This window comes from Verticillium nonalfalfae (genome assembly GCF_003724135.2).
Source record: "Verticillium nonalfalfae strain VnAa140/NRRL 66861 chromosome Unknown scaffold_21, whole genome shotgun sequence".
In the NCBI taxonomy this organism is placed as follows: Eukaryota; Fungi; Ascomycota; class Sordariomycetes; order Glomerellales; family Plectosphaerellaceae; genus Verticillium; species Verticillium nonalfalfae.
In genome coordinates this window covers 72,805-96,842 of record NW_021167246.1, presented here as the reverse complement: position 1 = coordinate 96,842, position 24,038 = coordinate 72,805, and the positions used below count along the sequence as shown (strand labels likewise).

Sequence of the window (24,038 nt, the reverse complement as noted above, 5' to 3'; positions counted from 1 at the left end):
AGCTTTGGCAGGTGAAATCTTCACAGCACACCGCAGTGGCCACACAGCGTTCGATACGAAAAATGATGTCGATTCGAGGCAGCTTGTGCCCACAGCTAGACTAAAACGCCTGATCCAACCCAGCCCCGTCCCCAAAGCCATATGCAATACAATCGCGCCAGTGACCCAGACCCCGCGCCCACACCAGCTCATGCTCGGCCCTCTTCCCAAATCGCGAGCTTACCTGCAGTGCCTCAAGCCTTCGGCTTGGCGGCCCTCAGCTTCCAGTTCTCCTTGAACGCTCCCGCCTGTGCCTCCAAGTCCTGCTGCGTGACGCGGTCCTCGATGCTCTCCATGACGCTCGTGATGGTCGAGATGTGGTTAGCCTCGGACTTGTCGTCGCGGAACCGCAGGATGCGCCAGCGGCCCTCTTCGTCCTTGTGGCACTCGACAATGCGGTCGACGAGCGGGTCGCCGAGCCCCTTGAGCGTCTCCCACTCGTCCTCGCGAATGTGCACGTCGGCAAAGTACTCGTAGTTGCCGCCGTCGCGTCCGCTGCCGAGGAAGCTCCACAGCTCCGCCTTGGGCACGCTGTCGTAGTCGACGAAGGGCTCGTCGCTGCCGCCCTCAAACATGTCGACATCTTCTGGCTGCACGGTGGGGAAGTGCAGGCGCAGCCGGCAGTCGACCGTGTTCTCCTCGGGCGGCTTCCACTTGAGAATGTGGTTGTCGGTGCCGTGCTGGTACTTTGTGTGGACGCAGGTGAAGATGAGGCCGTCGTTGCCGTGCTTCAGGGTCGGCAGGACGACGTTAAAGATCTTGGGGATGCCATAGCTGAACTCCATCTGCTTCATGACGACATCGAAGGGCTGGAAGGCGCGTTCTTGGGGATAGTTGTCGAACAGCTTCGTGTAGGGGCGGATGATGCCGTCCTTGACGTAGGCAATGCGCTTGTCGTAGCTGCGCTGCATCAGGTTCTGGCCGTCTAGCACGAGGCAGTCGAATATGAGGAAGCGAGGAACCTGCTTGCCGTCCTCAAAATCGAGGACCAGCTCGCCATCGATGATTGTGCGCGTGTGCCATCCTTGCACATCGTCCTTCATTGGGAAGTGAAGGTTGTGGTTTTCGACGCGCCAGTAATCATTCTTGCGGTCGATAAGGTACACCGTCTCGGCGCCGGCCTCTTCGGTCAGATAGAGGAGGTATCGAATGCCATCGGACTTTTCGCAGACAAAGTAACTGAGTGGAAGGTGGATGTTAGCTTAGTCTTCTCCGAGGGAATGTACTCTAGGGACGAGAAATGAAGCTTACTCTTGTCTGCGGAGCTCAGCGAGGTGCTTGCGGGCAAAGCTGACAGGTTGTGCGCCAGGGAAGCCAATCTGATTTCGCTGCAACAACTCTGCGACGTCTCTTCGAAGCTGCAAGGCAAAATCGCGCGGTGCTTTGATGCCGGGCTCCGCGATGGCCTTTATGGGCCCATCGACCGGCGGCGTGTGTTCGTTCGGCGCAGGGCCGTCCATGTTGTTCAGTGCGACACCTATGTGACACAAAGGAGGGAAAAGTAGCTGCTGTCGCGACGAGGGACGAAGACAGATGCGCGTCTGTCTTATCGATAAGACAAGGTTGAGTAAGGCAAAGTGGGGAGAGATGCGGCCCTTGAAGTTAGGTAGGTAAGGTACCTGTAAAATCATCATTTAGTCATTTGTCCTGTGCAAAGTTCAGTGATCGCAAGGTACCCTTTGAGTTCATGGTTCGCCCTCTCTAGCACGAATGGCCCATCCGCCGTGCCATCCGATCCAGCCCCTTTCCAAAGGCCCTCGCAGCAACAGAACGACGATCGCCAGTCCCATGAAGCCGATTTTCGCACCTCCAGCCCGTGTCCACCCACCTTCAGCATAGAGCCTGTTTCCTATAGCTGCTCCTGACATTTGCCCGAGAAATCCACAGACTACGAAAGCAGAATTGACGCGGTTCATCGCTGTAGAGTCAATGCCAAAGGCGGCAACCCTGTTGGCCGTCTGAGACGTCTGCGTTCCCATATCGATAGCGATCGCTTCAATGATGGGACCCGCGATTGTTAGATTTCCAGCGAAGGTGCTGATGATGACACCCACTAATGCAAACGTCTCACCTACTAAGGCAGAGAACCAGGGCATAAACCTGTCCATGCAGATTCTGCCGTAGAATGGCCCAAGAACTATCGCAACAATGCCGATGAGCCCGAATAGTCCGATTTGAAGAGATTGGTACTCATAAGGCGGAGAAGCCAGGTGGAAGGTTAAAGTCGCCCAAAAACCAGAAAAGACGGCACTGGCGCAGTACGATTGGATACAAACTTGGAGCAGCAATGGTTCCGTGAATGTCATGTAGACCGTGCTGTAGAGCATGTGGAAATAAGTTTCGCCCTCAGGAGCCCTTGATGGGTAGTCTGGCATGAAGAAGTACAAGAAGACAAGGAGGAGATATTGGACGCCGAGCGCGACCCAGTATATGGTTCTCCAGTGGCCGTAGTTGGCCGAGATTCCGGAGAGCAACCTACCCAGTAGGGACCCGAGAAGGATCCCAGAGGCGCCGATTTGTACTGCACTTGCACGTCGGTTGGGCGGGACTTGGCCGCCGATGATGGGTATGACAAGCTGCGGGGTAATTGTAGTCATACCACAGATCATGCTGAGCGCCTGAAAGATTGGAAACGAAGAGGTCACGCAGAGGCCAATCCACTGAGCAACGATCAGCCTCACGCCGGAGAAGCTTTGGCGGTTAACCTTACCACGGTAGCGGTGACACCCACCATGACCAGTATCAGTGGGCGAGGCCGAAGCCAGTCACCGATGGGACAGATGAAGAACAGACCGACAGCGTAGCCAGACTGCATCAGCGTCGCCACGGTTGATGCCGTTTCGAAGTCGACATTGAAGTCTCCTGCAATCTTGTCCAAAACAGGCTGGTTGTAGTACAAGTTGGCCACGGTGAACAAGGCAGTCTATGGATTCATCAGTCACAGTTCCAGATCGCCTTAACGAGTTGTCTTAGTGGAACCTACTGAAGAGAACAGCAAGTTGAGCCGTAGTGTGAATGACGGGTCATGCTCAGAATCATAGCGACAGCGATGACCTCTCCTCTGCAGGAATTTGGCAGCTTCGTAAAAAGATGTGCAAACTCTCATTTTGACTCTTAACCTTGGAGTAGATGTGCCTGATGACTTATCAGACTGATCATGAAAGAGAATTACGCTTGTAAGGATGTGTTTCCTATGATGAACTTCTGTCAAGCCTGAATGTGTCAATGAAAGGATGAGGACGCCTTACTTTGCCTAATCTACTATCCTTTTATACTCGCAGATTTCAGGTCCACAATATTCGTCGCAATGGGGCAAGGCCTCTGTTATAACCAAGGTGCTTACATGTTGTGATTCCTTTCACACTGATGAAGCGTCAAGCTGCCTGTTGGCAGGATTGAACCACACGCCTACGCCTTAGGTTTACCAACAAGCACAATCAAACCTCGTCCGCGTTCGTCCCTGTTCATAAAGTCTTTGTTTAACCATTGTCACTGACAGTGCTCGTTTTACTCATCAAGGACTGCATTCGGTGTCCCCTTTTCTGGTTTCATCCTGCTTTGGTGTCGACTTGTTTCACAGTCTAGATCAAAACACAAAGCACTTGTTGGACAAGCCGGTGTTGTCATCCTGAGACCAGAGACGTGATGTCAGAAAGTCAAGGAACCGCGATTGCAACGTGTAAGGTCTTGCAAAGTCTAGGTGTAGTAGGAGGTCATTTCCCTGGCGTAAGCTTGATACCGATCATCTGCGTGGGGGACGCATCGGCGCGCGTATGGTCGCTTGCTTAGGTAGAAAATGGTCGATGGCTCGTCAGCGCTCTCATGCTGGAAGTCGCCGAAATTTGTCGAGCCCTGGGTTTGGTCCATCCAATTTGACTGGCAGCATATCCTAGAGAAGGTTCAGGAATAAGGGTCCTGCGCTCGGCTCCTGCATTTGTTCCGCGAGTTAGAAAACGCGATCGCGTACACCAAGACCAACAAGATGTCAAAGAACTCGAGCGTCTACTGCTTGCGCAACATGCTTGATGTTGGCCAATCAACCCTACCAAGATAGGCCACTTTCAGGAACTGCTGGATTCCGTCGGACGGAAAAATACTGCAATTATGCTCGGGAGAAAAATGGCCGAGCAACAAGCTCCGTTCCCCATACCCCGCATATCGGGCTCCGGCTTGGCGATCAACGGGTTTCCCCCGCAATGCCATAACCAGAAAGGGCCGTATCGAAGGACCACGATCCAGAGCTGAATTCCGGACGAAAGGGTCTTTCCGTTTCCACGGGAAATTATAGCGATTTTCAGATGATTGTAATGAGCATACGGTCAAGGGGCCACCCGTCTCGTCGACTTTCTGTGCCTCTCCGACCTTAGTACGACTCGGTAGTTTGAGATGCCTTCAGTCCTTGCTTGTATTTTGAGCATTTTGCTAGCAACGCAGCACGGGGTCCTGGGTCAAACGGTCCCAGCATCGCCGCATCTGCTAGCTGAGCTTGACTATGGCTCGTTTCAAGGCGCGTACTCGGAGGAGTTCAATATCTCTTACTGGCAAAAGATTCCATTCGCCGCGCCACCTACTGGCGTAAATCGCTTCCGAGGACCTCAACCTCCGGCTCCTGTGACAGAGAAGCCGTACAACTCAAGCCAATTCTTCGAGATGTGCCCTCAGAGAACAGTATGACTTGTCAGCGTGCCGGGGATGTCTTCTCCAAACAGTCAAGGCTGACTCTTGCGAACAGGTCAACGGCTCAGAAGACTGTCTATATCTAGGTCTTTACTCGCGCCCCTGGACGAAGGACCAACCACTTAAGCCAGTGATCGTCACCTTCTATGGCGGTGGATTTGCTCAGGGTTCTGCGTTTTTCAGGCTGCCACCTCCGGGGTTCCCTTACAAGACCAATGCGCCTCCGCCGTCAGACATGATCTTTGCTTATCCCACTTTGAATGTCTCTTCCGCCTCGGACATGATCATTGTCTACCCGAATTATCGCACCAACGCTTTTGGTTTCCTACCCGGAAAACGGATAGCCGACGACCCTCTCTCTGATCTGAACCCTGGACTCCTGGACCAGGAGGCGGCCCTCAAGTGGACCAAGGCGAATATTGCCAAGTTCGGTGGTAACCCTGATGATATCACCATATGGGGTCAGTCAGCTGGTGGCGGCAGTGTGCTCGCGCAGACAATCGGGCGCAGCGGCAAGCAGAAACTGTTCCACCGGGCCATGGCCAATAGCCCGTTCTGGCCAAAAGTCTACCAGTACGACAGTCCCGAGGCCGAGACGCTCTATGAGGAGCTCGCGAACCGCACAGGCTGTGCGGGAGTAGACAGCCTAGCCTGTCTGAAGCGAGTGGATGTGCAGACGATCCGTGATGCGAGCCTGAAGATTTCGGGCCTGCTCAAATACACAACGTCTGCATTCAATTGGGCCCCAGTCATTGACGACGAGTTTCTAACAGAGTCATTGTCGGAAGCCACGTCTTCGACTACCGTTGAGAGAGCCTTTGCGATGCACAATACACACGAAGGCGAAAGCTTCATCCCTCCGAGCCTCCAGGGTGCGGCGAATGAGACGGCCTTTGATCAGTGGCTTCGCGGATTTCTGCCTCACTTCAGCGACTGCGAGATCGCCGCCGTGAAGAGGCATTACCCAGCTGAAGGAACTGCAGAGGCCATTAACTACGACAGCACCTGGGTGCGTGCGGGACTAGTATACAGAGATAATGTGTTGTCATGTCCCGCCTTCTGGTTCACAAACGCGGCTGCACGGGGCTACCTGGGCGAGTATTCGCTAACACCCTCGCTTCACGCAAGTGACACCTTCTGGGTGCGCCATCTATGAGCTCCAATTAAGGACCATACTGACACGAAATAGTGGAATCGAATTAATGCCACGCAACTCCAGAAGCCCTCTTATTATCGAGGCTATGCCGGTCAGTCAAGCAAAGTTTAGGCTACGGAGCGCAATGCTGACCATGATACAGGCGCCATCGCGTCCTTCCTGATGAAAGGGGACCCAAATGCTCTGAAGCTCACTCCGGACGACGTAGCCGGCGTGCCGATCATTCAAGATGGTCGCGAATGGGTCATTACTCAAAACGGCTTTGGGACAGCCGACTCGAAGCGTCTGGCAAGCCGCTGTGCCTTCTGGCGAAAAACTTCAAGACGGATACCAGTTTGAAAAAGGTTATTGCATACTTAGGGCCCAATGCTTGCTGGCATCCGGGCGAGCCGCTCGCAGAATCGAGATACGGCCCTAGAAGCAATATGTAGAGCTCACTCAACATCAAAATCAGTCCTGATCATGGGTGAGCATAGGCCGAAAGCTATCGTTTCCGCACATAACGATTCATACTGAGTGTTCAAATCCTCCCCTGACGATTGCTAGCTTGCCACCACGCGTTAAGAGAACGTCGCCTTGTACCATCGCAGAAATGGGAACTGTGTCCCCAGAAAACCAATCGTAGGGAACAAAGAAATGGCGGGTAACATCGGGCGGCGGAAGCTCCTGGTCGTATGTATCTGGCAGTAGTGACCCATCGATGATCGTGGAGCAGACCCAAGAAGCGTGATCAAGATAAATTAGGTTGCCACGCCTATCAAACCCGATGATGTGGGCGATGTTGAACGCTGGACTCAGAATTTTAGGCCTGAGAGGGGGGTCTGACTGTCCAAAAGCTTCAATGCTGAGGCTTTTTGAAACAATGGCCACGACATCCTGGGTTCTGTACCTATTGTCCTCATGTGCGAGCTCTAGTAAGACCAACGAACTCCTATCAAGTCCGCAAGTCATGCCATTGCGGAGCTCTGATGTACTTTCGCCCAGCTGTAACGGAAGGGAATTGACCAGCGATAGGTCTGCCCATCTGTAGATGCCTAGCTCGGTAGCCTCGATACAGATCAAGTGTTGTTGAGATTGCGGGTGGGGCAGCCATTTGCGGGCGCCTGAGATCATCTGATGAGGCCGCACGCTTTCTTGCTTTCCCCCATCCAGAGAGATCAAATGGCTGGCCTCGCGTGTCAATACTAGAAGCTTGTTCGCTGTCTCTCCGATCAGGACATCGACGATAGCCCAGCCACCACTCTGCACGCGAAACTCAAGAATAGGCGTGGCTGGGCCTGTCCAGGTATCACCAGTGGCTTTTGTGAACCTGTGTAACAAGATACAGTTGGCAACATCAACGCTTAGGAGAGCCTCCAACTGATTGCACCATGCTATTAGACGAATGGACGCCTGGTGATCACAAAGCATACACAAAGGCTCTGCTTTCGTCCGGTCATACACCATGACTTCGCCATTGTTCTTGCCTGCGAAGATGATCTCACCCGAGGGGTGGGGGACTAAGGATGTGATTCGACCTTCTATTGCCGAATCAGGACGCTCAACAGATGACAACGTCGTGCCGAGGGCACTGTCGTTCTTTGAAAAGTCTTGCAGCACGGTCGCCGGCTCCCAGATCGTGCACTGCGAGCTTCTGATGTCGGATAAAAGCAGACCATCCCTGGCAAAACTGAGTTGCTTTATGTACGAGTTGTAGCCCTTTAGTCGATACAGTAATTTGAGTGTCTTGAATTCAAACAGGTCGATAATGCCCTGCGTGTCACCGGCTGCCAGGAGGCGTCCATCAGGGCTCGCGGCGAGAGACTGGCAATGCTTACGAATGCATCCCAGCTGTTGCTTTGCAAATGGGTCAATAATGGCAAGTTCGCCATCAAAATAAGAGACGGCAAGCAGTAAAATATCGGGATCTGGGTTGAAGATCATGGCATCGACGGGGCAAGTACTTGTCTCTCCAATCCCATTCGACTTTCCACAGCTGCCAGCATATGCATCCTCGTTCATATCCCACAAAGTGATGGGATGATTAATGTAGGAGGCAGCAATCATCTGATGATTGACCGATAATGCGAGTGCACGTGGAACCTGGCGGGGTGGTGCGCGGTGCAACCCTGGGGTATTGCTCCATGGACTCTGAGTCGGCTCTTCTTGTATGTCATTGTGGCCCAAATCCCAAGATGCCACGTAGTTTCTCTCGCTGGCGACGTAGAGCGTCCCTTCATCCCAGGTCATCTCGACTGGTCGGGGAGGGCATTTGAGACTCTTCACTAGGTTGCCGCTTCTGATATCCCAGACCTTGAGCATTCTCATGCTTAAGGTTATCAGAAAATTGAGTTTTGCCATGAATCCAATGGATTTGAGTGACTCTCCATGGTCTATCGTCTTGTATTCCTGGAAAGAAGTGGCATGGTACATCATGACGTGTCCCGAGTCAAGACCGACTGCCATGTACTCATCCCCATGATACAAAGCGCTCGGATGGCCTTGACTGAAGTCAAGGCCTAGAATCTTATCATCCCAATGTTCATCAGCAGCTCCAAGAACGGAGACCCTCCGAGTCTGCCCGCTGGTCCGAAAGACTCTAGAACTGGTCGGGCAGAACGGGGGTATCAACGAATACACCGCTGATGGGGCAATTGCTAGAGCATTGGCGAACAGAGCGAGAAGTCTATTCAGATCTATGACCCATTGCTGAAGGACGCGTAAATGAGTGTTATCGCCTGTCGTTTCAGCTTTGCCAGCTCTGATGTAGGTTGCGAGGTGTCCGGACGTTTGGGTAAGTTGGGTGAGATTCTTAGCCTCGGCAACAGCCTCTATCCAGCTTAGAACATTAGACTCGAAGAACGTGGATGCTAGATGCAATGGCTCGGGGGCCAGGGCGTCTGCTCCGGAGAGGTGGTGCGAGTACGCGGCGCATGCGTAGAGGGAGAACTCCTGTCGCGACCTCTGAACCTGCGCAAATGTACGTCGCCGGTTGGTCCGGGGGGGCTTCATTTCATCTCCGGCGAGGTATTTCAGGCACATTTGGGCCATACGGGTATGAGCCTTGGTCTTGTCGATGGCAAATTCGGAATCCAGACCGTCGCTCAGAAGGAACTCGCGTGCTGTCTCGTGTACCATTTGCACCCTCTGAAACATATCGACGACCACAAGTTGCCCGCATAATGCGGTGATGCTCTCTTCCAGTCGTGGAAAAGAGTCATTGAGATCCAAAGCAAGTGCGTCGTTGAGTTCGCCAACTGAGAGGGGTCGAACTGCACAGGTGACCCACATGAGTACGGCTTTCGCCAGTGCCCTTCCTCTCGTGAGCTGTGACATGGAGGCCAATGTTCGCTTATACACTGACTCCATTCCTCTCGGTGTGTCTTCAAGTACTTGGTTGACTTCTTGCGTGCTGTGGCAATGTAGCAATTCCTTGAGCACCAAAATCGTCCACAGAAACGACCCTCGTGACTTGTCAAGTATGCTCTCTGCCAAAGCCGTACGATCTTCCGGCTTCACAACCCTCAAGGCCTGAGTGCTGCGCTCAATAAGAAGTATGAAATCTTCGCGCGTCTCTGATATTGTGACTGCCAGTGATGGCAGTGGCTGAAATTCAAGTGAGGACAAACGCTGGTCCACGTCGGCAGTGTCTCGGCTTGTAATAAGGATTCTCAAGGGGACGGTACTCTCAATCTTTGAGAACAGACCCTTGAAAACCGTTGGGTCGCTTGAGCATTCATCAGCCGCATCGATGACCCAGTGATGCCTAGCCATTTTATCATTGAGTACGCCAGGCGAGAAGAGAATCCTCCAAAGATGACCCTCGTCTGCATAATCCAATCGAACACCGTCAGCCTGCATCTCCAAAATAGCGTTGGCGACGGTGTCGTCACAGCAAGCCATCTGGAAAGCCAGCGTACGGAGACATCGGTTCAAGCTGGCTTTTGAAGCATCGCCCTGCTTGAAGAAGAAGTAGCTGCAGTGACGGCCAGACTCTTTCAGACTTTCGATCACATAGCCAGCAAGGATGGACTTGCCAGCGCCCGGGCTGCCTTTGACCCACAGAGTCCTCTCAGCCCCCGAGTCTCCGTCTTGCCATACCACATACTTGGGTTTGGTCGAGATCCATTGACAGGTGTTTTTCAAGCGAGACTCGCAGACACTAAGGAAGTCGTCGTCGATAATATCGGAAATGTCCAGATATGTCTTGAGGTCGCGGATTCTGTTGCGCATCTCTTGTTTCTTCTGCTCAGGAACAACAGTGGCTAGTCGATCTACAGTCATGGCAAGCGCATTTCGCAGGGTAGTGTAGGTGACGTCGATTGACGAGTCGAACTTGCAAATTGATCGATGATCAGCGTTCATGGGCACTTGATGCTCCCCGCTATACCCCAGAACTGCCGATTCCGGATCGACGATCAAACTGTTGAAAAGCCTCATGTTCTGGGTTTCATAGAATGACCAGAGCTCGAGGCCAGACGAGTAGTGTCGAAACTCGTCATTGATGATCTGGATAGCGGACGAGTTTCGCTCCAAGTCTCCGACATAGGCTCGGTCGTAAGCAACCTTGAGGATACTCCTCAGTGTCGTCGCTGAGTCGGCGCCGCGATGCGGCGTCGCGAGAAAGTAAATAGTGCTAAAGCGACTGGCTAGTGATTGCTGCGTTATGTCTTGCTTGGCCAAAAGATATGCTTTCTTGATTACCAGGCCTCCCATACTATGACCGATGGCGACAATGCGTGTGTCGGAATTGGCCAGAAATGGCGATGTACTGATGGCGGCAAGCAGCGATTTGCCAATGTGGTGAACGTTCAGGCAATCTTCTTTGCCTTTGAGATAGTCCGAATCATATCCATAACTATGAACGCGAACATGCTTAAAGGCGGCATCCTTGGACAGCCACTCCTGGGGCCAGTAATGAGATTGGAGGCCTGACTTGCTCCAGGTTTTTCTCGAACCTCCTCCGAGGCCGTGGACAAAGATGAAGTCAACTTTGGGTGCCGAGGGCTCATGAAGGACATTCAAGCCTAGTGGTCCCTTTGTGGCATTCGCGCGAATATGCGATGAGTCAACTGATGCTTGAGAAGAGGCTCTGGAGAAGAAGAAATCCCTTGTCGAGCTTGCAATCAAGCTACGGTGACCCGAAGAGACCGAGATAGGTGCATCGGTGTCTGTATGACGCTGTCGTCGAAAAATCTGTGGCGGCGAACGTGATCAGCATAAGATTTGTCTGGATCGGGAAAGCAAGCTTGGTGTGTTGACTCGTAGGCACACCATCTCAGCACTACGTAGGTACCTAGATAGGGAGGGTGGAGCGACTGGGTACCTGGACCATGATTTTCAGCCTTCACGAGGATGAGGACAAGTCGAACGTTGGCTGGCATGAATCCGCTATGTGTTATTACTACATGTTGTTCTCAGTTCTATCGACGAAGTCAATATTTTAAGAGAGATGAGGGGAACGAAGGTAGTGTTGGTGATGCTGGTCGGTGACTGAGGTAGGGATCACCCCACTTGCATCCCGGCGCCTCTCTACCTACCGTTCTATGTTCAGCAGCGCTTCGTGTCACATTATCTGCAGTAGAGCCAATCAAGATGGAACAGCAAGCGACCTTGTGCGTCAACCTGCAACCCTGCATGCATGAGTCCCAACCGCCATTGTACAAGAGTCAAAAATAGTTTAATGGCGAAGATTGGTGTTAGCCGGGAGGGCCGGCTCCTGATGGCCTCCGCTCGAGTTTTGCGCGTCGTGCTCTACCGAGTTTGACGCCTCAAATGGCTTTTATTCAGTGTTAATGGCTTCGTCTAGGTCAGATCGCTCGCAGTCGCCGCTGCCTCGATCACGACCGCATCATTCATACGCCGCAATTCCGCAGACCCTCTCGATGCAATGGGTGGAGAATCAGAAGCCAAACGGGCAAGAAACAAGGTCTTCAACCCCCTGATGTTGAGTGTAGCAACGCAACGGGCCTCTGGGCTTTTTTCCCATCCTCAAAATCAAAAACGCGCATGTACAGTTGCTCATGAAAACGCTCAACTTTCGTCGATCTTGTCGATCTCGGCCTTGGCCTCCTTCCAGGTCTCCTGGTTCTTCTTCGCCCATTCAATCTGACTCTTCGCGTACGCCAACTGGGAAAACTCGTCAGTATATAGGATAGACAATACGCGTGAGCCCAGGAACTTACCATGTAGCGGCGAAGATCTTCTTCCTTGTCCGCCTGGAACCTCTTGAGGTCCGTCAGGATGCTGAGACTGGCATCCTGCACGTCGTGCTCGGACGCAACCTGTGCCTGCTGCAGCTGCTCAATGCTCTCCCGTGTCTTACCGATAAGGTCGCGACGGGTTCTCTCGGGATCGACGTCCGCGACACCCTGGATGGCGTGGCGGATGGGACCAAAGATCTTGTTGGTGATCGAGTTGTTGCTCTGTACCTTTCTATGGCCAGGGCTTGAGTTGCTTCTCTGCGGGATGCCTTGACTTGCCGAAGGAGCTGGTTCGCCGTGTGTCGGAGGGAAGTCGGAATCAATCGAGGCTGTGTCCTCAGTCTCCCTTGAGTACTGTGGCGAGGTGCCCGTCTCTCTAAGACTGGTCGATCGCTTGGGCGGAGGCGTGTGCACCTGACTGCTGTTAAGGTATTGCTCGATGCGCCTCGACTCAGCTTCGCTCCGCTCAAGCTCCTCCAGCTGCGCCTTCTTTCTGTTCAGCTCATCATTCGTCTGCTCCTGCTGAATACGCTTCAACTGGCGGTACTTGAGTACATTCCGGACAACTCCGGCGAATTGCGCACTCTCGCGCATCGGCTCTGCAAAGCTAGCTCCTAGGGAGCCCGCCAGCTCCTCTGTCGCAATGTAGGAAGAGTCAGCGGCCTGGCCGACCCTCTCGATGGCTGGACCGAGCGTGGCTGACGGCTCTGACAGGGCAAAACCGTTGAAGCGGGAGCCGAGATCGCACAGGTCGGCAGCCAGAGACTGCAGATGGCTGACGGTTCGGCGGTTGACCTTTTCCATCGGACCTGTGAGGAGTGACTCGAGGTCCTTGCTGGAAGCTTCAAATGCATTAAAGTAAGGATCAAGCTGCTCCTCGGTGAGGTTGCTGTTGTCGGGCGGGAAACGGCCATGGGGAGTTCCCTGTCCATAAGACGATGAGGGGTCGGCGTGACCTCCGCCAGCCTTGAGTTTGGCTGAGCTCGAGGGCACAGGGAGATAGCTGTGGGCGGCAGAAGCGTTGGCGGGATCCAGGGGCGGGGCCCTCAGGACCGACTTCGGGATGGACGAGATGGGATGTGAGTTGAGGACCTCGCTCTGTCTGGATGTTAGCTTCAAGATTCAAGCGACCCGTCTATGCACGGAGCAGAAATATACCCAGCTAGCGTTAGGGTCAAGGAACCGCCACCAGACACCGTCTTCTCTGACTTCGTTCATCACGCGGCAGCGGTTTAGGAACACGGCTAGCATGCGCTTTCGCAGGTCGATGATCTGCTGATCCTGCTTCGCGTTGGTGGGGTTGGCCGCATAGTCGGCCATGGTGTGCTTCTCAGGGATGGGGGGGATGATGAGGGTGGGATGAAGCCTAGTGAGCGCGTCGCGAAGGGTCGCGAACTCGGAGTATCGGCGGCGGACCTCGAGGTTCTAGGGCATGTCAGTAGCCTGCCGGGGGCGTCGTTTCGGGAAGGAACGAGACGTACACCTGTGCGGATGGTGTAGACGATGTACTTCCCACCACTCTCTGCGCTCTTGCCCGCATCTGTAATCAGGATAGGCAGGCTCGGGTTCTCGTACAAGATCTGTTCGATTCGACTCTCGTAGCCGCCAGGTTTGCGCCGAGGAGCAGCCTGCTCTGGGGCTTCGACCTCGTCGTCACTGCCAACGTTGCGGTCGAAGGCGGGTTGTTGAGGCGCATCCTCGCTCGTGGACGAAGGGGTGTTCGGAGCGTCAAACCGCTGCTGGTCTAGAAAGTCCCATTCGTCATCAGCATCGTGGACAGGAGAGGGAGAGGTGGAGGCAGGAGGCGGGTTGTCGTGCAAGGGAACGTCCACGAAGGGAAGCTCCTCCTCACGTGCGTCGCCCTGCAGAGGTTGATACTCGGGAGCATCCCAGTACACGGATTGATCCATGATGGGCTGTCGTCTTCCAAGCTGTGAAAGAGGGTATGGTACTGGGGTAGAACTTACGGGAAGTCGGAGAGGCAGGGTTCGCGGAGGAGGAGGTCAAGCTGTCCCGGCGGTCAAAGCTTGTGCCATAGGGATTGTTGTCTTCGTCGTTCCACATGATGGAGGGTCGAACAAGGAAGGCGCAATATGCGGATCTGGGATGAAGGCTTTGGCGGGCGTGCGGACGGGAGGCTCGTCGCGACAACAAGGCGGTGCGCAGTGAGGTATCGCGATGTGCGGGCGGAGGACGAATGGGGGCGGCGGGGGAGGGGTGAGCTGCGAGTTCGCCGGCATGCACGGATGCAATCGTGGCAGGTAGGGTAGAGCTCTGGGAATACCGATGAACGGTCTTCACTGAGAAGAAGGGCGGTCGTCAAATGCCTGTAGACGGGGAAACGTGGCCGCGGTCGGAGATGTTGGTTCAAGGTGACCGGTAAGAACGGACGGACCTGGTCAAGCTCCAAGAATGATGTCGCTCCCGAAAGTGAGTGCCTGGCCTGGACGGTGCTGGGTGCAGGTGCTGGGGTTGGGTTGTCCAAGTGCCAATGACGACGCAGATGCAGGCACGGGCCACAGAGCCTGGTTATGGTCCGTGCGTCTATCACATCCGATAAGAGCTCAGCTCAGGCAGGGTCCAACTGTTCACAGCAGCACACCATCATGGCCATGGCATCAGGTCACGACCTTCAGCATCCTTCAGACACAGTGTTGTGCGGTTTCTTTGAATAGGAGTTTTTTTTTTTTTTTTTTTGTTGGCAGCTCCGTCATTCAATGCCCTCATATTGCCTCCACCAAGCTCTTGAAGCCATGTCATGCCGCCTTGCCAGAATCAACGTTTGAATACCTTCAACATGCCATGAGACTCAATCCTCCAGCTCCATGCCCCTCCATTGTACCGATCATGCAGCCCAAAAGTCGCCAGTCGCCCTTTTCTTCCCGGTGTGTCTAGCATTTACGACTGGATGCGCTCCGACTTGCGATGAAACTTGCTGACCAACCCGTCCCTCCTCATAACGACCACCCCCTTGATGGACAGGCACAGGAGCAACAGGGTCAAGTGCCACATCAGTGGCCGTGCAAGACTGCATCCGGGCTTCCTTTGCCGTGAAAGACCTTGGAAAACCTCTCATCAGCATTTCCTTCCTGAAACTTGAATTGGGATTGTCAAGGGCACCCACCTTCTTTCATGTGTCCTCCTGGACTTCTCTCGGTCTCGCCTCTTGTCTCTCCGCAACTCATCGGGAAGAACCTGCGACTTTCGTTCTTTCACCTGCGTCTTCCACTCACCCGAACGCCTGTCTGTCGGTAAACGAATGCCAACAGCCCCCAGTATCAAAGACATGACCGTGCCAGCTCGGTCATCGGCCTGCCTTCCCAGGCGGTGGTCGTGTGACCGATTTGTCTTTGTGCGTTCAGGTTGTGAACAAGCGCTGGCCACAAATCAATGGCTGCTGAGAATCTCAGCAGTAGGGATGACGAACCGCCTGTGGGTGTGAGCACCTCCATCGGTGAGTTCTGCACCATCGCCATCACGACTATCCCGAGAGATGGAGACCTGGGTGCTCGGCTTTTCACCATGTCCGGAGTCACGACTGACGCTGCGGCGGCTTGAATGGCGACGGTGACCAGGCGAGAGAATAGAGGCAGTACCAGAGCCAGCACGAGTTGGTCTATGCGGGGTAGGCAAGACATAGTCGTCGCTGTACACAGTGGCAGCATTCGACTCGGGAGAAAGGGGTTCGACGGGAACTCGGACTGGATAGGGTGTTTCGTGACCATGCTCCTCGGCATGCATCGCGGAGGGCTGGACATTGTGATTGGATTGACGGACCTGAGCCGGGTTGACGCGCTCCTGAGACTCTTGGCGCGAGCTTGCAATGGTTTCTGCGCGCCCAGTCTGCATTCCGAAGAGTCTCATGAACTTCTGGCCGATGGTAGGAGCACGCGGGTAGAGGCCGCCAGGATATTGCTGACCATTGGTCTGACGATACTGGTAGCTCTGGCGCTTCTTCTTCTTGGTAGTGTGTTCCTTGTTCTTCTCCAGGCCTGCTCGGTCCTGAGACTGTTGCTCGGTACCAGGTACGAGCACCGGTTGGATATTAGGCTGGTAGATCGTGGGAGGACGAGAGATCCCCTCTTTGTGTGGGTGAAATAGCAGAGGGGGGTTCTGGTAAATCGGGCCAGTCGGGGTGGGATACGACATGATCAGCGGGAAAAAGACAGGCGGCTCGGCGGTCGGAGGTCTGACACCGGGGAGTGTTGGTAGCGCGTTATCGGTGTAGCGAGAGACGATGGAAGCGCGGCGGCCATCCTCGGGCGACGGCTGCTGGCGGCATCGGGTACGACGCATGGCGATATTGTCACCGTTACGGGCCCATCCGGCCTCTCTGCGGCTAGCTTTGTAGTAGGTGACAGCAAGAAGCAGGGTGAGTCCAATGACGATGCAGCTGATGACAATGCCAAGCTGCTGGGCACCGTTCAGACAGTTCCAACCCGAGCAAGACGCTCGCTTGTTCTCCGAGGCAGGCACGGTGGGGCTGGAGACCTCGATGGCGACCCGGGGATAGACAAATCTGACGTGGTCGGCAATCTCTTCTGCCGAACCGTTCCAGACATTACTACCTGTGAAGCCGACGCCAGAGATCTGATCGGTGTGGGTAATCACTGGCATAGTGAGCTCTGTGTGCCGGGAGTACGTGATCGAGTAGTGGTGATTATTCAAAGAAGGGTGAATAGAGTAGCGTAACAATGCCAGAATGGTAGCCGACTTTTGAACAGTGGGAGGAGCCGCAAGTGTCTTTTGGATATTATTCACGATCTGACGAGCAGCTAACGCAGTTGGTGGGCTTGGTCTCTCGTGGTTGCCTACGAAGGACAGATGGGGAAAGACTAGACTTCGCTGCCCATTGAATCACATGCGCTACCCAGAGCTGGAAAATCACTGGAGTGAAGTATTGCAGTTTCGAAGGCTCTTGGAGAGGAAGACATACTGGTCTTTTGCAAACGCTTCTCATTGATGCTCTTCTCAACCACGAATGATGGGATATCGAGGCAAAGAACAAAAAGAGTGTGACACAAGAGTGTTATAAATATAGAGTCTGGAACTCGTACTCTATCCTGAAGACAGTGATTCAAACTGATAGCTATGGCTATGAGATGTTGGCACCACTCGATTCACTCCACATCCTGTACGAGTCCTCAAGATCGACTTCGTGTGCAGTAGAGCGTATGCTTGCTACATCTTCCCTGAAGCTATCAACTCTAGTGGCGCTTGGAGCGAATGACCCATCGGGGCCTGCGTCTGAACAAGCGCAAAATGCAGGTTATACGGATGTCCAGTTTCTTCAGCGTCCACGGTACGTGCGCAAATGCCGAATAGACCGTCTCATTCCATCTCCACCGAAAGGGGTACACAACAGTAGCAGCAGCACAAGCTGATTCTCGGCAATCTTGATTTTAAACCAAACAAGACCATGGAGGTTCCATACCATCCGCTTGGGGAAGCACTTCATTTCCAAGCATCATGCATACAGAGCGCTTCATGCCTCCAGCTCTCAGCAGGCGGCGGTACGCATGTCGTTGCCTCACCGAGAAAAGCGGATGGATGGACGGTGTGCTAATGGTGTGGGTTTAGGTGGCTACGGAGGCCCCGCCACTACCACATTGCTCCCCGAGTCGAGACCACTGGAAATGGAAGGCGGCCGATGTGCGTTTTAGGTAAGCGAAAAATTACGCGCTTAGACCTCCCCACTCAGCCCACCACGTCGCCCTGCAGTGGAGGTTTTCTCAAGTCACGTGCAAGGGCAACGGGGTTAGTTGTGCATCCCACAATTCGCCAACAAATTTCGACTTGGATCTTCTCTTACGAAGACAGACCATCAACCATCGACATCAAGGCAACCACCTCGACAAGTTGCCCAACATGTCGCTCGTCTCAGGGGAGAAGAGTATGTCTATTGCTCTCAGCCGGCTGCCATGAATCATCTGCTAACGGATACCTCGCAGCGAACTTCCAGTTCATTCTCCGACTTTTGAGTACGTCTACTCTCGATCGCGCGATCGCGAAACCCCTCGACCGACCACCACCCCGATGCCATCGATTCTAACAACATGTGCAGACACCAACGTTCGCGGTCAGGAGAAGGTCATGTACGCGCTCACCAAGATTTCTGGTGTTGGCCGTCGTTACTCCAACATTGTGTGCAAGAAGGCCGATGGTGCGTAGCTTCTCTCGTCCATTCGCCACCGCAAAGGCAGATGGGGTCTTCGAACACAGCGACGAGTACTAACGAGGACTTGCAGTCGACCTGAACAAGCGCGCCGGTGAGCTCACCTCTGAGGAGCTTGAGCGTATCGTCACCATCATCCAGAACCCCACCCAGTACAAGATTCCCGGCTGGTTCCTCAACAGGCAGCGCGACATTGTCGACGGCAAGGACTCCCAGATCCTCGCCAACGGTGTCCACTCCAAGCTCCGTGACGATCTTGAGCGCCTCAAGAAGATCCGCGCCCACCGTGGTCTCCGTCACTACTGGGGCCTCCGTGTCCGCGGTCAGCACACCAAGACCACTGGTCGCCGTGGCCGTACCGTCGGTGTGTCCAAGAAGAAGGGTGGTTAAGCGTATCGCTGTTGTTGAAGGGAGACGGCAGGGAGGATTCGGTCCGGAGGGCAAAAGGCGTGACACGGCTTGGTTTTCTTCCCACCTTGATTCCTTGCGTTACATCATCACATCCATTGGGGGATTGCTATTTGGGCCATGCGATGACATCCGGATGGTGGTTCTCGAAAATGAGTTCGCCAGACCAAAACAAAAGAATCAAAACTGCGTCTTCCTGTCTTACGTGACCTTGAATGATGACTTGATTGATGACGCCGTCCGAAAGAAGAGAATACTGGCGGCTCAAACCTGTGGTAGACCTCTTCAACCCGATCATGTATGATTCCTGTGAGAAGCACCCCGACTACCAACAGGTGTGACTTGAAGCCTCGGCACAGCACATCGTGTAAGGAACAAGCGATCGACGCTAAAGATGACCCGTCGGAGAGGGTGAGCATGACCACCACGTGCCACTACACTACAGCTGCGCAACAAATCTTCAAAATTGAGTAATGCTTTTCGCCCGCCTAAATGCCACGATCGCTAGTCGCTCGTAAGGCTATGATCATGGTAGAAAGATATGTCTGCAAAACAGGTATCAAGAGTCCCGTGTCTCGTCTAATCCTCGTGTGTGATGGCCATATCGAGCACCTCAACACGACCCTGACCTCTCGTCTCGTTGCCGATGAAGTCGCCCAGCCCCTTGAACGCACCGGGCTCAACGAACCCAGAAACCTCCCACTCGGAACCGACGACGTCCTGGCTCTCCACCTGCTCAAAGTACCCTAGAATCCTATCCTTGACCGTGCCCGGCGCTCCCTTGGCTCCATCCTCCCCAGCGCCCTCTTCCTTGGCAGCCTTGACACCCTGCTTGAGCACGCTCGTCGCGCAAGTCACGCGCAGCCTCATGCGCGCCCTTTGCACGGGGATCGGTTGCGCCGCGATCAGCGCCTTCATGGCCTCGAGCGCCTGGCTCTTCGCCGACTTGGTCGTCGTCACACCCGTCCACACGTGCTGCGCCCGTGGCTTGGCGCCCCCCTCCTCCTCCCCTCCGTTGCCGCTCGGCGTCCCCGTCCCGCTCGCCGTCTTGCTGCCGGTCTGCTGCTGCTGCTGCTGGCCCTCGTGCGCAGCCGAGCTCAGCATATCGAGGGCCTTCTCGATCATGCCCCTCGTGTAGACCCGCTTCGTCCTCGGGTCCACGAGCCGGCTGCACACGATGCCCAGCACCTCGTTCTGCACCCGCTCGAGCTGGGCCGCCCGCTCCTTCTCGCCGACCTGCAGCTCGCCCTTCTTCAGAATCTCCAGCACCACGTCATCCGTGCTTTTTCCCTTGCCAAACGCCTTCTCCAGGTCCTCCTTGGGCGCCGTCTGGCCCTTGGACACGTTGAGGAAAACGGAGGGGATCTGCAGGACGTTGTCGAGGTCCGTCTCGATGCCGGAGCGGTATTCGAGGACCTTGTTCTTGTAGCACGCAATCTCGAATCGCTTCTTGCCCTTCTTCAAGCGCACAAGGGAGACATTTGTGAGCTTGATCTGGTTGGAGGGCTGTTGTATCATGCGGCCAGACATGATGGGCGAAGGTAGGGTTGGTTCTGCGCAGGGGCTCGGTATTGGGGTAGTTTCTTTTTCTCGTGAAGTTCCGCTCAGGGGGTTTGGGTATACAAAATCGGAATCGGAGTGTGAGGGGGTGGCTGTGAAGAAATCCTAAGAAGCCGGTGGTGCGTGGGAAGCAAGCAAAGCGTTGCGATCTTTTCTTGGGCGTTGGCGGGGGAGGGGCAGTCGTACCTTTCCTGGTCTGACGTCGGCAAGTGGCGGTGACTAAGGCGGAGGAGCAAGGGGTGTAAACTCGCACTCGATGCACGTGATGCTATGCCCGCCAACAAGTCATTTGCAGACATTGAGAATTTCTCTTGAGTAAACAAATTCAGTAAGATTTTGCTTTGTGGATTTGATTGAAACTACTGAAGCTGGCAACGAAGCGCAAAGCCGCCTGCGTTTGCAAACATTACGCTGCGTAGATACAAAGCAACGAATGCTATTCGTCCAACTAGCGCAAATCGATGTCATCTGAAACCACAGGTAATAGGTGACCAGTATGAGTAACTTTTTAGTATTATTCGTTTTCTGGAAGTTCTATAGCTGCCAGCAGATCGATGTCTTGTATCAGCGTGCGCCGCGATAAGCAAGCTGAGAACGCCGCCGGTCCAGTATGTCATGACGTCTCGAGGATACGGGAATCATGAACCAAAGGCTCATCGCGCCACGCTTAGGCTGAATCGTTTGATAAACCAGAGCAACGAAGCCATAAATCGTCCTTTAGGAAAGCACGGGCTCTCTGTGTTTGGCATTGCATACCAGTCAAATAAACGCTCTGAGTCTTTTGCATACAGCCGAAAGGTAGACGTCCGGTGTGAGAATCGGGATCAAAGTGGTATACTTCACGTCATTTTGCGACCATTCACCTTAGATATGTATTCAGTCTGAAACTCGCCACTAAGTAGCCAAGTCGAAACTCATCTTGTAAATTGTTTTACTGATTAGGAGAGTCTCGACTGCTTAGTCAAAACTCGGCCTTGATAGTTCTGTTGAGTTCCTGAGAAGTGAGGTAGCAACCCAACCCAGGATGTAGCCGGCCACTACACCGCACGGCCAGGCATATAACTTCAGAACGTTGCAAGAAGAAGGACTTGAGAGTACGAGTAGAATAAGTCAGGTGCTCCATCGTCAGGATGATGAAAAAGCTTCAGCATACAACTCCCAAGGCTAGTGAAGCTGGTTGCATCGTCTACCCAATCATGGTCATAGTACTTCTCAGGGTCTTCGACTGATTCTCAAGACCCCGAGCCTCACAGGTCAAGTCGTCATCGAATTCAGCCCAAGTTTGCCTCTCCAGATGCGCTTTGCTTCCCTATTTACGTACTAGCAAGTGGGCCTCGAATACACCTCTTCTTGATATTGCTGTAGCATCTACCATGCAAACCAAAGGTAGACGAAACATCTCTCACGCGCACGTGGGGACTCGAACCTGCATTGAATTTCACGCTCCTTCTGTCTCTCTCATGGTAGCTAGATTTCCAACTCTCTGCCACTCAAAATCCGCACAACGCGTATTTAACGTGTGCTTGTTTGGAATAATGATTTTCCATTCGAATAGTCACAACTCGTCTTCAGACCGCCAGCCCTCGCGTCAGTTCTGATACGCGGCAGGGTAATCAAACATTTTCCTCTCCTCCAGCAGTAGCACTGGCTACATATAAGAAGATGGCCTCGACGTCCATGCCAAGCTTCAGACTCTTTCCTCCATTGACCCCTACACACTCTGCCTCTAGAATGCATGATAGGGGGCAAACTAGTCCTACCATATCAAGCCACCACAGTCGCCTCAGGAGAACTTCTTTTGGATGTCCTCGCCAACTGCTCTTTCGACCCCTACGCTCCTAGAGACGAAATGGCAGACGAAAGCGGGCTGCAGCTTCCTAGCACAGCAGAATCAGGTGTAGACTGTTAGTGCACATCGTGTGAGGTGACAACGGGATTCGGGCAATTCATATTGATTGATTGTAGACGGAACATCATGCTATGCGACCATCGAACTCTCCATCAAACAGACAGTGCGTTCCCCATATATGTCCATACTATTCGGGCCAACAAACTGCGTCTACTCATACACCTAGCCGTCGATCCATTACCGAACCGCCACGACGGTCAACCTCTCGGAAGACCTTCTTTAGGCGTTCCACTCACCGCTCAACCAGCGGTTGAAAAAGTCCGACGAAGACTCGGGCTGGTCCATGGGAACCATGTGGCCAGCGCCGTAGATCTGCATAAAGGTGAAGTTGCCGCTGGACTTGACCTTGCCGTACTCCTTGCCCTTCTTGTCGTCCGCGACCGTCAGGCTCTTGATATCAGCCTTGTTGAAGCCCTTCTGGCCAGGCCACTCGAGAGCCTCAGTCCAGGCACGGTTGCCGAGCCAGTTGCAGATGTAGTCAGCATCACCGGCGTAGATGAGCACGGGGATCTTCTCGAGCAGACCAGGAACCAGGCGGTGGAAGGGCTGGAACCAGTCACCGGCGAAGAGGAAGTTGCGGTTGATGTCAAAGTTGCAGCTCTCGTAGTTGGAGACCTCGGCACCCAAAGCCTCAATAACATTGTCCTGGTTGAGGTACTCGCTGATCCAGCCGAGGGCGGAGTAGCAGAGGTTGCTGCTGTCCTCGCACTTGCTGCGGACGTCATAGACGTTCTGGCCGGTGCGCTGGTAGGGGCCAATCAGGGCGTTGTTGCAGTAGATGCTGGCAGGCACGCACGACCAAACACTGCCGGACTCGTAGCAGTTGTTGATGAGTTGCTGGCAGCGGGGAAGGGCGTTGTCCATGGCCTGGCACTCACTCTCGCTAACGACAGAGGGGTAACCGCCGTCGCCGCAAGCCATGGGGCGGTACTGGGCATACTGCGTCCAGCCATCGGTCAGACCGTTGCCGATGAGAACGCTCTTGAGGTTGACGTTGCGGTTCTCGTGAGACAGAATCTCGGAGGCGAACACGGGGATGTAGTGGCCAGCGTACGACTCGCCGGCGATGTGGAAGTCCTGCTTGGCGTACTCGGGGAACTGGTGGAAGAAGAGAGTCAGGAGAGCGTAAACATCCTTTCCGGCGGCAACCGTGTTGGAGACGGCAGATCCGGAGTACGAGTAGCCAACGTTCACAGGTTGGTCAAGGAAGATGACCGAAGCGTTATTGTTCCAAGACCACTCGTTGTTGACAATCTCGAGCTTCTTGTTGATGCTGGCGGGGCCGAGCTCCATGAAGAGGCCGGTCAGGGAAGAGCAGCCAGGGCCACCGTTGAGCCAGAGAACGACGGGGTCGTTCTTGGGGTCATTGCGGGACTCGAAGAACCCTGGAGGCGGAGGGGTCAGTCTCGTCTGTCCATGTCGTCACCAGTCGGAGTGGATGCGGAACTTACAGTAGAACAGGTGCTTGTCATTCTCTTCGTCATCGAGGTAGCCGCTATATTGCTTGACCTTGTCGATACCGAGCTTGGAAGGGTCGACCTTCTTGGCGCGGAGGCTGTAGTTCTCGAGGTGGCCGCTGTACTGGCGGTGCTTCTCGCCGGCCTCCTTCTCGACCCATAGGTCGTGGATTTCGGCGCCCTTGACAACATGGTCCCAGGCCGAATCAGGCTTGCGGACATGGGGCTTGGGCTGGGACAGTTTGGCCGTCTTCTTGAAGGCCTCGACGGCCTCGGGGGCGAGAAGAGTGATCTCGTCCCAAACGGCCTTGGCCTCGGAGGTGATGTCGTGGAACTTCTCCTCGAAGACATTCATCCAGGACTCGCCGGCGACCTTGATGGACTCGTAGCTGTCGCCACCGAGGACGTGCTGCTGGTCCAGGCCAGCAACGGCGGTAGCTGCGCCCAAGGCAAGGGCAGAGGTAGACAGTCTCAT

At 54.2% G+C, this 24,038-nt stretch overlaps 9 protein-coding genes across 9 annotated transcripts; 2 read left to right on the top strand and 7 right to left on the bottom strand.

Moving 5' to 3' along the window:
• Positions 1–233: 233 nt before the first annotated feature.
• Positions 234–1,499, bottom strand: CEG1 (Dcp1p-Dcp2p decapping enzyme complex alpha subunit; the record flags this gene model as incomplete). The annotated part of the gene is made up of 2 exons (XM_028637961.1): positions 234–1,218; positions 1,291–1,499. The coding sequence occupies 2 exons, from the start codon at positions 1,497–1,499 to the stop codon at positions 234–236; spliced, it is 1,194 nt and encodes a 397-aa protein (XP_028497112.1).
• Positions 1,500–1,724: 225 nt separating this feature from the next.
• On the bottom strand, positions 1,725–3,145 carry D7B24_003773 (uncharacterized protein; the record flags this gene model as incomplete). Its single annotated transcript, XM_028637960.1, has 3 exons — positions 1,725–2,699; positions 2,750–2,962; positions 3,023–3,145. 3 exons carry the CDS (start codon positions 3,143–3,145, stop codon positions 1,725–1,727), a joined length of 1,311 nt encoding a protein of 436 aa, XP_028497111.1.
• Positions 3,146–4,425: 1,280 nt separating this feature from the next.
• D7B24_003772 (uncharacterized protein) lies at positions 4,426–6,211 on the top strand (the record flags this gene model as incomplete). Its single annotated transcript, XM_028637959.1, has 4 exons — positions 4,426–4,707; positions 4,772–5,857; positions 5,906–5,963; positions 6,015–6,211. 4 exons carry the CDS (start codon positions 4,426–4,428, stop codon positions 6,209–6,211), a joined length of 1,623 nt encoding a protein of 540 aa, XP_028497110.1.
• A 1,004-nt stretch (positions 6,212–7,215) lies between these two features.
• SERAC1_2 (Serine active site containing protein 1) lies at positions 7,216–7,795 on the bottom strand (the record flags this gene model as incomplete). The annotated part of the gene is made up of 2 exons (XM_028637958.1): positions 7,216–7,231; positions 7,314–7,795. The coding sequence occupies 2 exons, from the start codon at positions 7,793–7,795 to the stop codon at positions 7,216–7,218; spliced, it is 498 nt and encodes a 165-aa protein (XP_028497109.1).
• Positions 7,796–8,582: 787 nt separating this feature from the next.
• Positions 8,583–13,964, bottom strand: SERAC1_1 (Serine active site containing protein 1; the record flags this gene model as incomplete). The annotated part of the gene is made up of 8 exons (XM_028637957.1): positions 8,583–8,589; positions 8,640–8,973; positions 9,355–10,858; positions 11,392–11,426; positions 11,890–11,980; positions 12,037–13,152; positions 13,213–13,479; positions 13,536–13,964. The coding sequence occupies 8 exons, from the start codon at positions 13,962–13,964 to the stop codon at positions 8,583–8,585; spliced, it is 3,783 nt and encodes a 1,260-aa protein (XP_028497108.1).
• A 1,477-nt stretch (positions 13,965–15,441) lies between these two features.
• Positions 15,442–16,671, bottom strand: D7B24_003769 (uncharacterized protein; the record flags this gene model as incomplete). Its single annotated transcript, XM_028637956.1, has 1 exon — positions 15,442–16,671. The coding sequence occupies one exon, from the start codon at positions 16,669–16,671 to the stop codon at positions 15,442–15,444; it is 1,230 nt and encodes a 409-aa protein (XP_028497107.1).
• A 645-nt stretch (positions 16,672–17,316) lies between these two features.
• RPS18 (ribosomal 40S subunit protein S18B) lies at positions 17,317–18,619 on the top strand (the record flags this gene model as incomplete). The annotated part of the gene is made up of 7 exons (XM_028637955.1): positions 17,317–17,356; positions 17,635–17,706; positions 17,756–17,811; positions 17,875–17,947; positions 18,006–18,035; positions 18,119–18,217; positions 18,303–18,619. The coding sequence occupies 7 exons, from the start codon at positions 17,317–17,319 to the stop codon at positions 18,617–18,619; spliced, it is 687 nt and encodes a 228-aa protein (XP_028497106.1).
• A 597-nt stretch (positions 18,620–19,216) lies between these two features.
• On the bottom strand, positions 19,217–20,167 carry D7B24_003767 (uncharacterized protein; the record flags this gene model as incomplete). The annotated part of the gene is made up of 1 exon (XM_028637954.1): positions 19,217–20,167. The coding sequence occupies one exon, from the start codon at positions 20,165–20,167 to the stop codon at positions 19,217–19,219; it is 951 nt and encodes a 316-aa protein (XP_028497105.1).
• A 2,158-nt stretch (positions 20,168–22,325) lies between these two features.
• On the bottom strand, positions 22,326–24,038 carry D7B24_003766 (uncharacterized protein; the record flags this gene model as incomplete). Its single annotated transcript, XM_028637953.1, has 2 exons — positions 22,326–23,491; positions 23,558–24,038. 2 exons carry the CDS (start codon positions 24,036–24,038, stop codon positions 22,326–22,328), a joined length of 1,647 nt encoding a protein of 548 aa, XP_028497104.1.